Raw genomic sequence first — 12,376 nt, 5'->3', positions numbered from 1 at the left:
CGACCCTGGGCTGCGGGGGGCCCCGGGAGTTGTCTCGGCATTGCCGGTGTTGCCAGAGGTCATTCGAAAATCTGGGCAAAGGGCCAAAATGGAAATAAGAAAATAACAACATGGATGCGGGGGTAATAACTTGGAAGTGTAGGTTTTCAGAATTTGCATGGGTGAAGATAGGTGCTGCCTTTTTGACAGATACTGCCTCTCATAATCGTCCTTTTATTCAAAAGGGTAGAAGATGGAAGTCTGTAAGATTATTTGCCTTTTATTGACTTTCAGTTGTCTAATTTATTTTCATTCCTGTATTAATTAGAATTAATATATTTACATTTAGCTTCCAGTAGAGTGAAATTATGCTAACTAATTGACTGTGAGGCTGATGAGAAAACAGGAGCATCAACTGATGGTGGCTGCTAGGATTGAGAAGTATCTCTCTGAGAAACCAGTCTGTGTAAAGATGAGAATTTGACACAGAATCCATTTATCGATTATTACAGGATCCATTAGCTACTCAGGTTTCTCTTCCTTGAGTTAAAATGTGTATCTTAAGACTTAAAAATGGCTTATAGCATCTATAACTGTAAATAGCCCTTATTCACTTGCATGTTAAATTATGTCTTAGTAAAACTGGGGTTTAAGAGTGAGGAGTCAGGTAGGTGTACATGTTTGGTGTAAGTTTTTTGATTAAATAAAAGTTTCCACAGTTGTTTGTTTTTGTTTTTTTTTTAAATTGTATCTGGGTTTGATTGAACAAGCTACGTATGTATGTTAAAATTGACATCAAATAACTATGCATGTTAGAATACTTTATTTGGCTTTACTGTATGTGTGTGTGATTTTCCCCACATGTATTTTTGGCAGAGAATATAATTGGCATTTTTGGTAGTTTCAGGCAGAATCTGTCTTTATTCCCCCTAAGTTATTCTTGATAGTGGAATTCACTATTGGTGATAACCTTGCTTAAAACATAATGTAACTCTCCCAGCGACTGTCATGGAACAACCCCAAAATGTAAATGTAACAGTAATTGAAATAAAAATAATCAAGTCTGAAACATTCATTTCCATTACCTTATAATGCTCAACACAGCACCGTGCCAAGGACAGGACTTAAAAATATGTCTCATTCTCTGCCATTTCAGTTGGACGCATTGTCTTTGAATTATTTGCTGACGTTGTGCCTAAAACTGCTGAAAATTTCCGTGCGTTATGTACAGGAGAGAAGGGCACAGGGCCTACCACTGGAAAGCCTCTCCATTATAAAGGATGTCCTTTCCACAGAAGTAAGTTCTATGAAATCCTCCATTTTCCTATTGGTAACAGAAGACCTCCATTTTCAGTTTTTGAAATAATGTTAAATAATATTTTGGAGCACTTGTTTAAGAAATAACTTGACTGAAAGTATGTGACTTTTGATCCTCCTAATGACTAAATGTTTTTACCGTGTGTTGACAATACCAAATTATAGATTTACTAGTAAGTTAGTCATAGTAAAACTATGAGTTTACTAAAAGTAATAGTTTACTGTGAGTTGTGAATAGGTTGAAAATGATTTCAGGTTAAGGATTAAATAGCAGATGATGTCAACTGAAAAGGCGTAGTTAGGAGAGATTTTATAAAGAAAAGGTGATTTTCAGATTTAATTAGTTAGTTAGTCGGTCAAGAGAGGTTCTCCTTCCCCTCTATTCTGCATTGGTGAGGCCGCATCTGGAGTATTGTGTCCAGTTCTGGGCCCCTCAGTTCCAGAAGGACAGGGAACTGCTTGAAAGAGTCCAGTGCAGAGCCACAAAGATGATGAATGGAGTGGAACATCTCCCTGATGAGGAAAGGCTGAGGGAGCTCCGTCTCTTTAGCTTGGAGAAAAGGAGACTGAGGGGTGACCTCATCAATGTTTACAAATATGTAAGGGGTGAGTGTCAGGGGGATAGAGTTAGGCTTTTCTCAGTGATGACCAGTGATAGGACAAGGGGTAATGGGTGCAAATTGGAGCATAGGAGGTTCAAGGTGAATGTCCGAAAAAAAGTTTTTTACTGTGAGAGTGACAGAGCCCTGGAACAGGCTGCCCAGGGAGGTTGTGGAGTCTCCTTCACTGGAGACATTCAAAACCCACCTGGATGCGTTCCTGTGTGATGTACTCTAGGTGACCCTGCTCTGGCAGGGGGGTTGGACTAGATGATCTTTCGAGATCCCTTCCAACTCCTAGGATTCTGTGATTCTATAAGTGCTGGTGACAGGGTTTGCTCTTCATCTCTGAATTGTTTTTCTTTGTGCCTTTCCTGCCTTGCTGCTCTATTTTATAATTGTTTTCTTTTACAGTTATTAAGCAATTCATGGTCCAGGGTGGAGATTTCTCAAACCAAAATGGCACTGGTGGAGAAAGTATATATGGTGAAAAATTTGAAGATGAAAACTTTCATTATAAGGTACTCTATTGAAAATTGTATTTGTGTTCAGTTTTTTGAAGTTTCAGTAATTTTTATGTTTTTTCAAGTTTTTCAAGTTCAGAATTAACACTCTTTAATCCCAGGTTAACAGAACATATGTGAAACTATTTTAATACTCATTGAAATGGGTATTATTTTAAAAGAGTGGCAAATTCTGTCACTCAAGCATCAGCAGTATGTTAAGATTAAATGGATTTTATGCCTTTTCTTTTTCATATACTAATAACAGCCATCAGAATAGGTGTGAGAAATGGGGAATCTATGGTAGATTGCAGAATTAATCCAAAGGAAAATTTAAAAGAAAGCATTTTCCCCACTACAGTTATTTTCAGTGATACGAAAAGTAAAAGGCTGTTTATGAATGGCTTTTTTCCCCACAAAAATGGTGGAAAAGTGTGCTGTGAACAAAGCAAGTTTTTGAATATGCAAAGGTCTCAATTTGAAGATGTCCTAAGAGATGCTGGCTTTGATGGCAGAAATCCTTACCCCTTCCATTACTTACTCCCACTGCTGTGTCAGAGCTCACTATTTCATTACTAGCAACCATTAGTGCAGACCTACATGCAGTTTTATCAGCTCAGCTAGAGGAAGGAGGGAGCTATGCTGTTTGTGGCCTGGTAACATAAGCCAAAATAATTAAATTGTTAGAAATCCCAACAGAATAAAAACTGTCTCTCAGAGAGTGTTAAAAAACCCTAACACTAACCTTTACAGTCCCCTAAAACCCGAAGTTCTACAACATACTTTGTGTGAGTAGCCCTTATAAAATTAGCAACACATGCCCATCTTGACAGTGTGACATTAAAGTTGGTTTATGCGGTGCTTTGCTTTGTTTCTTGAGACCAGTGGTCTTCAATAGTCCAGTGAGAAACTCTTTTATCTCTCAGGTTATCTGTCTAAAGTCAGCAGCTGTGCAGGGGATTAAGTGTACAAGCAGCAGACAAATGTTCTTAGAATCACAGAATCGTTTTGGTTGGTGTCCTGGCTCAAACCAGGACAGTTGGAAAAGATCATCAAATCCAATCGCTAAAGTAGCACTGCTAAGTCCACCACTAAGCTATGTCCCAAAGCACCACATCTACACTTCTTACCAAGATGGTGACTCAATCACGTTACAGCATCAAGTCACATCTGTGGCTCTGCTTGCTAGACTGCTAGGTGGCAAAAACAGATGCAGAGCTGGGCAATTTACCCTATTCAGTCAGGATAGGTAGAATGAGGTGCCAGCTGTATGTAACTGGTTTACCAAGATGTCATTTATGGCTGTCCTTGCTATATATAGTAATAGCTTTACAGAATCTTATATATGGTTTATTAACAGATCTTCTATTTGTTGGTTATGATTTTTTCCCCAATGCAGCATGATAAACCAGGGCTACTGAGCATGGCAAATGCAGGTCCTGGTACTAATGGTTCTCAGTTCTTTATTACAACGGTGCCTACTTCTCACCTGGATGGGAAACATGTGGTGTTTGGCCAAGTGATCAAAGGAATGGGTGTAGTTAAAATGCTAGAAAACGTTGAAGTAAAAGGAGAAAATCCTGCTAAGGTAAGCAAAACCTAAAGCACTTAGGGATGTTGTTTATTCTTCCATTATATGATGTACCTTAGTTTTTTCTAAATGCTTTCTAAATGCTTTATATAATGTTTAGAACTAACCAGTACTTCTTTTGCTGTACATTTCACCTGCACAAACGATTTATTCAGGAGAGCTGTGAGGATGGAAACCTGTATCAGGGTGAAGGTAGAAATGCACAGCTAGAAGTTTAGGATGGGTGACAAAATTGAAGACTGGAATTCAAAATCCTGAAGTGATATGCAATTCTTACAAATTTTAGGTCAGAAGTCATCATATGTCTGGAAAAGCAATCATTGTGTAGGTCGTGTCAGTTTCTGGTTGTTAGAAAAATTAATACATCTGTAACTTTAAAAGACTTCGCAGTTTGAGGAAGAACCATCTTCTTTGATGTAGTAGAACTTCCATGTCTTGTGTTTTGCTGCAGCTCAGCCTGCTGCCAGCATCTCTTCCAGCCTCTCTGTGAAACGTGGGTCTGGTGTTCTTGGAATGCTGCTTTGCTGAAGGCAACACGTTCTGTGATAAATGCCTTTTGATGAAGATAGGCTAATGATGTGATGGGTCTCTGAAATCAACGCATCCAAACAACAGCTGAAAAAGCTGAAAGAGCACTCAGAAGTTGTGGCTTTTTGGAGGAAATTGTTTTAGTAAGCAACACTATGATTTATTCTTCATTTTTTTCAGTTGTGCGTCATTGCGGAATGTGGAGAGCTAAAGGAAGGAGATGACTGGGGAATTGTTCCCCAGGATGGATCTGGAGATGCTCATGCAGATTTTCCTGAAGACTCGGATATAGACTTGAAAGATGTAAGTATTTTTCTTTTAGGGTATTTTACAGAATATAAGACTTGTAGGTAATCTGAATTACAAGGTGTCTCTGATGATGTTCAGTAAGTCTTTTTTCTTAAAGCATTGATCAAGGTCCTGATTTAATTGTGACATTCAGTTTTAGGAAAGAGCAAACTGGAAGGGGATTGCTGTCTTTTTCCCAGTGCTAATTGTAGCTGATTTTTCCCCAGTAACTAAAAAAACCCCCAATTACTTACGATTATAATATTTTCTGTTGTTTCTTTTTACTTTTGTTTGTGCTGTGGTGACAAATTGCAGTTACTACAGTTCCTGCATATGACTAACATAATGTTGTACCTACACACTTTTTCTGTGCAACTTTTAAAATATCTACCCTTAAAAAGATTTTGACCCACTTACTAGAAATTATCAACCTTTTCAAAAAATTTTTACTACATCAGAGCTAGTTGTTATCAAGTCCCAGTAGCTGTCTGCTTTTCAAGTTGTTCAAACTGTTTTTGAGACTTAGGAAGTAGACTGGTGGAAGCAGCTCTTCGGCAGGTTTTTATTTTATCATGACAGTGAAAAAGACAAACTGTGTAACTCAAATAGTGTTTTGTACGAGGGGAAGAAAAGGGGGGCTGCACATGTAGATTCCAAATACAGACTTAGAAACAGAATAGTAGAAAATAAAGCTAGAAACCAGAAACACCTTGTATCTGACTATTGAGAAGCATTTCAACTTGTACAAATGTTTTTGGATAGCACTAAAGTTGGCAGGTGCCTGCCTCCTTTAACTTTAAACTTGTTCATATAAGCTAACTACAGAAACTGGTGACATTGGTCTCAAGCTGTGGTAGTATTACAAATGGCAGTATATACATTTGAATTTTTTATTGCCACTGGCAAAGTAACTTAACACTTGGAATGTATTCCATTCTGGAATGAGAAATTATAGATTGGATAAAGATAGGCACTTGTTCTTTTTCTCCTTCCATAGATGTTTTAGGTGTTCTAGTTTGAGAGCACGTGGAGTTCAGGTGTCTAGTACCATTTTGAGAAGAAGACAACATTTCCTTGGGAATAAGGCAGTCTTGGTTGAATACTCTGGTTGCTAACATGTCTTCTTTTCTATGAATAACAGTCAACAGCTTTATATATAGCTCTGTGTGGGTAGCAGCATTTAGGGGAAGCAGTTCAACTGCTATGTTGTCTCTGGTATTTTCTCACCATTTACACTGTAGAAAACCCATTAGGCATTTCATCTTTCAGACTACTGTTTTACGTAAAATAGAGAATATTATAGCAGTGGTTTGAAGCTAGTATTTGTCTAAAGTTGGAATATATTTATTCTGAGATTTTATACCAATCTTTGAGAGAGGATGGACAAGGGATCCTACTGTTAAACATTAAGTAATTCAATACCTCTTTCATAAGTACATTCATACTTCATATTTTCTGTCTGTTTAATAGGTTGACAAGATTGTGGCCATAGCAGAAGACATAAAGAATATAGGAAATACTTTCTTCAAATCGCAAAATTGGGCAGTGGCAGCTCAAAAGTATAGTAAAAGTTTACGGTAAGGCTGTCATCATTCAGTCAGGTAGTTCTGTAACCCAAATTAATACTGCTATCAAGCAATGCTGTGTGCATTTAAAAAGTGCCTGTGTTTTTTTTTCTTTTTTTAAAATAGAGCCTTCTGAATCTGGAAAACATTTAGTTGATTTATAGGAAGTTATTCAAGTAGGTCTTCTACTCATTGCTAATTAAGAGTTACAGGAAGGAAGTGTTTTTTTATAATGGACTAAGTGCTCCTTTTTTGATACTCCTGCTGTGCTGGTCCATATGAGGAAAAGCACAGTAGTATACATAAGGTAGTTAATGGACAGAACAGGAGGGAGATACTTTTTCTCTGATTTCTAAAGACCAGTAGGTTTAGGAAATTCCTAAGTTTATGAGAGTACCCCCAAATGTGACCCTTATTAAATCATTCTTTTTTCTGAGGCTACATACCATCATCCTGACTCCAGGTATAATTCAGAGTTGCCTCCAAAATCATGATCCTTCTGCTTTTGTTTCCATACTGCTCCTTTCTTATTTTCATGCTTTATGTGTATGAGCTTCTTCTAAAACCTTTAGGACCTTTATGCTTCTTAATGATCACTGGTTAACTAGCAGTAAGAATAATAGAAGAGAAAAAAATTCAGGCATATTTAAAACTCATCTGAGATTTTTAACTGATTGGGTTACAAACAAACAATGTCTTTCTGCAGCATAAAAATGAACCCTTTAATTACAGATACTAACCCAAGATGCAATATCTCCCACTGCTCTCAAAAAGCCCATCCTAGACCAAAAGAAACCCCAAAGTAAATAGTAGGATTGCTATGTGAACCCTTTAGAAATCATACAGAAAAAAGGCTGGATTGGATCTTTAACAAACTTTGTGTCATGTCTGTCCATTTATTCCCATTTTTTAGTAAATATCAGATATAATTATGCCATCTCTTATAGTTAGATGTCTTGCTCACTCTTCAGCACATCCAATGAAGGCACTTCTAGTTTGAGTAGCCAGCTTCTATTTGGTGCTTCATGTCCTTGTGGATAGAAAGAATAGTAACTCTTCTAGATTAAATAAATCTGCTCATTCCAGTTCTTTATGAGACATACTTTTATGGATGTGCCCTCTTGTTATATCTTAAAATCTAGTACTTAGATAAAATGGTGTACTTTAGCTGGCACTTCACCAGAACTGATAGTAATAAATAGCTCTTAATATCTCCTGTGTCTTAAGTACAACTCACCTAGCAAACCATCTGGCAATACTGTTTTTTTCTTTTTTTACTAACTAACCATGCTAAGCTTCTGTTTTTGTCTTATTGCTACTTAACCAGTTTTTAAAAATTTATTTTATATGGAAGAAGTGACACTTGTGTCAAAAAAAGTATTACTTCCTGTTGTTTCCCTTGATACTCATCTTATGGATTTCTTTGACTTGGAAGTGCTAATTTTGTTTCCAGAATGGTTGCTATCTTCCATATTTTGGTTCAATTTTAAAATATTATAAGTGTATTCTGTTTGTTTTCAACATAAGTTTGTATTACAACTCTCCTTAGCTTTTGCATGATGCCCAGCAAGTGGAAAAATCACTAAGCCTATGTTTAATTTACTTATGTATTGCTTATTTATGTCATCCAAAGTTGTATACAAACCAGGCAACACTCAAAAGGTACGGAATGCAAAAATTGAACCTACACAAGCACTGGTCTGCAAAGGCTGCATTAAGCATGGCATGCTTAAAATGTGAATGTATGCAAAACCACTTTTTATATTTGAAATAAAAAACACAGTTCTATCAAGTAGGCCATCAAAGGAACTAAGACTTTTATATCCACAACACAGCTTTGCCACTTGAAATAAAAAACTGACAGCATTAGCATAATGTAAATTAAGAAGAGTAGATACAAGCTTGCTTATGAAATAAGAGATGCAGTAAATGTGGCTTAGTCCTGAACCAGTGTCAGCTTTTAAGTTCAGGAAGAAAGCCATGAAGGAAGACAGTGGAAAGAAGGTAGAGTTAATAATGCTCATAAAGCACCATCCTAAAGTAAAGCTAGCTTCAGCTTTTACCCGTGAATGCCTAAATTAATTAAAATATTACTGAGGGAACTGAAGAAGAGATGGAAGGTTCCTACAAATGTGGAATATGCAGTGGTGGTGTTGACTTTTTGCCACTGATGAGCAGCATGTTTTCTGAGAATAAACAGTCATTGAGATAAATTCTAATGGTTTCATGCCATCTAAAATAGTCCAATAAAAAGAATGCTGTTAGTACAGTAGAGGGATAGGAGTTACAGGGAAACATTTGCAACTGAGTTAATTTTTTTTGTTAGGGTAGGTCATATTTTTAGTTTAATAAATGTTTTTAATGGTGGAATTCAAGCTGCTTTAAAAAACATCAATTTGGAGAGGCCATTTGGCACATATCTGTGGAAAGACAGCTAAGGACTGAACAAAATCTAAGTTGCAAGATTGACACATGTTCTTTGTAAATCTGTTTTTCTGCAGGTATGTAGAAGCTTCTGAAGAAGTGGCAGAGGAGGCAGACAAACCAAAGTTAAAGGCTGTTGCTTTGACCTGTGTTTTAAACATTGGTGCCTGTAAACTAAAACTGTTGGATTGGCAGGGAGCCATTGAAAGTTGTTCAGAGGTAAATTTAATATTCAGTATCTGGATTAACAATTGGCTTGTATGGAAAATGGAGATTTAAAGCTTTGTAGTTTCAGAGTCTTCTGACAAGCTTATTATTTGAAAGTAAGCAAAGTAGAAGACTGATGGTGAAGATAGTAATAACTTTCCAGTGTGAGGCTTTAAAAAATATTTTGAAAATGAAATTATTCATTAGAAACAAACAAAAGACGATTGTTGCTTACTGCCATAAAAACCTGCACATTGTCATTGTCAGTTTTGTTTCCTACAAGCAGAGCTAATTTTTATTTTACGAAGAGTTAAACTGTCTTCAATGAAAGAGAAATACTTTTCTCTGGAAGAGTAGTTTAAGTAAAACTTTTTACTTTTATATTTGATGGCCTTGTATTAGATCAGAATCACAGAATGGTTTTGGTTGGAAGGGACCTTTAATGATCATCTAGTTCCAACCCCCCTGCATGGGCAGGGACATTATAATTGAGGTGACTTTTCTAATTAAAGCCCTTTCTGGTAGACCACTGAAATAGGAAGAAAACCACTGAATAGGAAGAAAGTAGGAAGGAAACAATAAACATGGAAATATTGAAAAATAATAGAATTAAGAGGAAAGAACAGGAAGTGACATAGACATACTGACAGAATTTAGTATATTTTAAGAAGCTTTAAATAATTCAGTAAAACTTTGACATTTTGAAGGGATCAGAGTAAAGAATGCTCTAAACTGATAGCAGAGAATCCTGAGCAGCATCTCCTAGGACTTCATGCTGAAAGCAGGAGAGTGTGTGAGCGGTCTTTAGAGAGCTGCCTTGCTTTCTAGCCTGCTGGCAGTGTTACCACATAGAAAATTTTCATAAGCCATCTTCAGAATGGAGAAATAGGGGATATGGAAAGAAAAACACAAGAAAACTGTAATATGGTATCAGTTACCTAGAAAATGGTAAAAATTGAAACAGCATTTAAGTATTACAGATAGACGTTATTAATTCTAATACTTGCCACTGAGGGAAAAAAGCTCCAAAACTTCCTTTAAAAATTATGAAATTGTTAGACGAAGGCAACTTACAGTTGTAGTAGACTTCTATAATGTATTTATCTTCTGCTCATCAGAAGTTTTTTACCAGAACACCAGTTTCCTAAGGGTAACTAGTAGAGTTCAAGGTAATTGTCAATAAGAAACCATACACTTTCACTTTTTTAATTTCCTAAGGCCAAAAGCATTTTAAATTAGCAATGTGTAATAAGTGCATTATTTGGTGTAAATGAGGAATTATGAACAGCTGAACCTGTTCAAACAAACTTTGCTTTAAAATAGTTGTGAACACACTGGTCAAGCTAAAAGCAAGGAATGCTACCTCTGAGTACACAACATGGACACCTCATTTTCTAATTCTTGACCCAAAGAGGCTCTAGGCTTTAGAGCAGACAGATGAGGATGAGTGCTCAGTCATACTTGCATTACATAAACAGCCAATACTGAAGTGATTTTAAAAAAACCTGGATACATTGTCTAATGTCTCTAATTCTTAATTAATGAATGCAAGTTAATACGTAAAGTTAATATATTTCCTCCCATCACTAAAACACTATATTCTTTATAACTATACAGAAAGACACATTATAGAACTACCTGCAATAAGAAAAAGGCATGTTATCTTCACAACCAAGAGAACAAAACTAGCCAGCCAAATTAACTGAGCAACTTAGAAAAACATAATTTAAGTAATCAGATAGTAGAACAATCAGTTTGCCCAGCCACTCTATTTCCTGTTTTGCTACTGTCATATTACAGTTGGTATATACATGAGCAAAACCATTCAGCTCCAGAAAGGCGTAAGGACTGGAACTTGACAAGGTTCCTGAAGTATGAAATGGATTGCTTGTATGTGTCTTCCTAGCCTACGGTGAAAAAGCTTTACAGGAAATCTTGTTTTCTTTATGATGCCACTTGAGGGGTTTTTTTGTGTGAAAGAAGGAGCTGCAATACAGAGTTGTACAGTGACACTCAAGGTTAGGATAAGAAGACCTGCTGTTAACACCTTTGCCTTGATCCATGTGCAGATGTTCCATCTTACTCTCACCTATGCTTGTCCTTCACAAAAGCCCATTTCTGGTGCAGTGCTATTAAAATGGATTAGCTATCTAGTCAGTGTGCTACAATATAGCATTCCTTGTTACACAGTTAATGACAGCTTACCCACAAACCAGCCTGGAGATTGTCTGCTGGTGTGAGCTGTGCCACTTGCAGAGATGGGAGGCTGTGAAGTGTATGAAATGTTAATGTGACAATTTCTTAAATTTACAGGCTCTTAAAATAGATCCAGCAAATACTAAAGCTCTCTACAGACGGGCTCAAGGATGGCAGGGAATAAAAGATCTCGATGAAGCACTGGTAATGATCACAATATTTAGTAATTTTTTTAAACTAAGTGTTTAATCAGAACATTAATTTATATTTCTTATATTTAAGGCTGATCTTAAAAAGGCTCATGAAATTGCCCCTGAAGACAAAGGTAAAATAAAGCTATTTCTCTCTAGATTCCTTACTTTAGGAATATAACAAAGTAACCAGGATATAATAGCAGAAAAACATACCATGTGGTGCCCAAAATGCTGGCCTCTTATCAGCTTAAATGCTGATGTATTATTTAGCCAAGAACCCAGAGAGGTGAAAAACCTGTTTTTGTACAGCAGTGATATTTCTGGTGCACTGGGTACCCGCTTATGTAGGTCAGCATGCCCCTTGAACCACCTCCCTCTGTCACAGAGGCCTTATTTCTTAATTCCCTTGTGTAAGTGGGTAAGATTTTTATCTCATAAATTTTGTGTTGGCACCAATACTATGCTTGCTACACCCTCCTCTATGTGGTTACCATACCAGGTGAAACAAAGTGAGGGACAAGGTTTTTTTGCTGCTGACCTAATAGAAGATTAAAAGCAGTTTCCAGCAGGGCAACCTGGTCTTGACATAATAAAGAGATTACTATAACTGTATAATGGATTTTCTTTTTAAGCAGCTATCCAGACGGAAACACTCAAAATCAAACAGAAGATAAAAGCCCAAAAGGAGAAAGAGAAGGCAGCTTATGCTAAAATGTTTGCTTGATTTTTTTATAAACGTTTAAATATATGCACTAACTCATGCAAAAGAATTAACAGAGCTACTTCTTTCATTTGCCCTGCACTGCAGTTTTCAGTGTTGACAACTCAAAAAAATTCTAATAATAAAAGACAAACTGTTCAAAGGTGATATGATTTTCTTTTTTTTTTAAGCTGTAATAATTGTGTTTTGCAACTCAGGTGTGTTTCTAATGTGTAAATCACGTGTATTTTGCAGCTTAATAGTTAGTGCTTCCTAAGAAGCTTA

At 36.5% G+C, this 12,376-nt stretch overlaps 1 protein-coding gene across 1 annotated transcript; it reads left to right on the top strand.

The window, feature by feature from the left end:
- The first annotated feature begins 597 nt into the window (after positions 1-597).
- PPID (peptidylprolyl isomerase D) lies at positions 598-12,259 on the top strand. Its single transcript, XM_009995993.1, has 10 exons — positions 598-646; positions 1,136-1,276; positions 2,310-2,416; positions 3,798-3,986; positions 4,698-4,820; positions 6,276-6,382; positions 8,872-9,013; positions 11,315-11,401; positions 11,480-11,522; positions 12,027-12,259. The coding sequence occupies exons 1-10, from the start codon at positions 598-600 to the stop codon at positions 12,113-12,115; spliced, it is 1,077 nt and encodes a 358-aa protein (XP_009994295.1). The 3' UTR covers positions 12,116-12,259.
- The last annotated feature ends 117 nt before the right edge of the window (positions 12,260-12,376 follow it).

Source organism: Chaetura pelagica, unplaced genomic scaffold, assembly GCF_000747805.2.
Source record: "Chaetura pelagica isolate M959 unplaced genomic scaffold, ChaPel_1.0 scaffold142, whole genome shotgun sequence".
Lineage (NCBI taxonomy): Eukaryota > Metazoa > Chordata > Aves > Apodiformes > Apodidae > Chaetura > Chaetura pelagica.
Note: the sequence above shows the minus strand (reverse complement) of the source record. Positions and strands in the feature narration are given on the sequence as shown.

What these genes read in the sequence shown, in the direction of transcription:
- PPID (XM_009995993.1), top strand. Translation starts at nt 598, where the DNA reads ATGTTAAATTATGTCTTAGTAAAACTGGGGTTTAAGAGTGAGGAGTCA. An exon ending in AGGATGTCCTTTCCACAGAA is followed by an intron (nt 1,277 to 2,309) that starts GTAAGTTCTATG and finishes TTTCTTTTACAG; the next exon opens with TTATTAAGCAATTCATGGTC. An exon ending in AATTGCCCCTGAAGACAAAG is followed by an intron (nt 11,523 to 12,026) that starts GTAAAATAAAGC and finishes CTTTTTAAGCAG; the next exon opens with CTATCCAGACGGAAACACTC.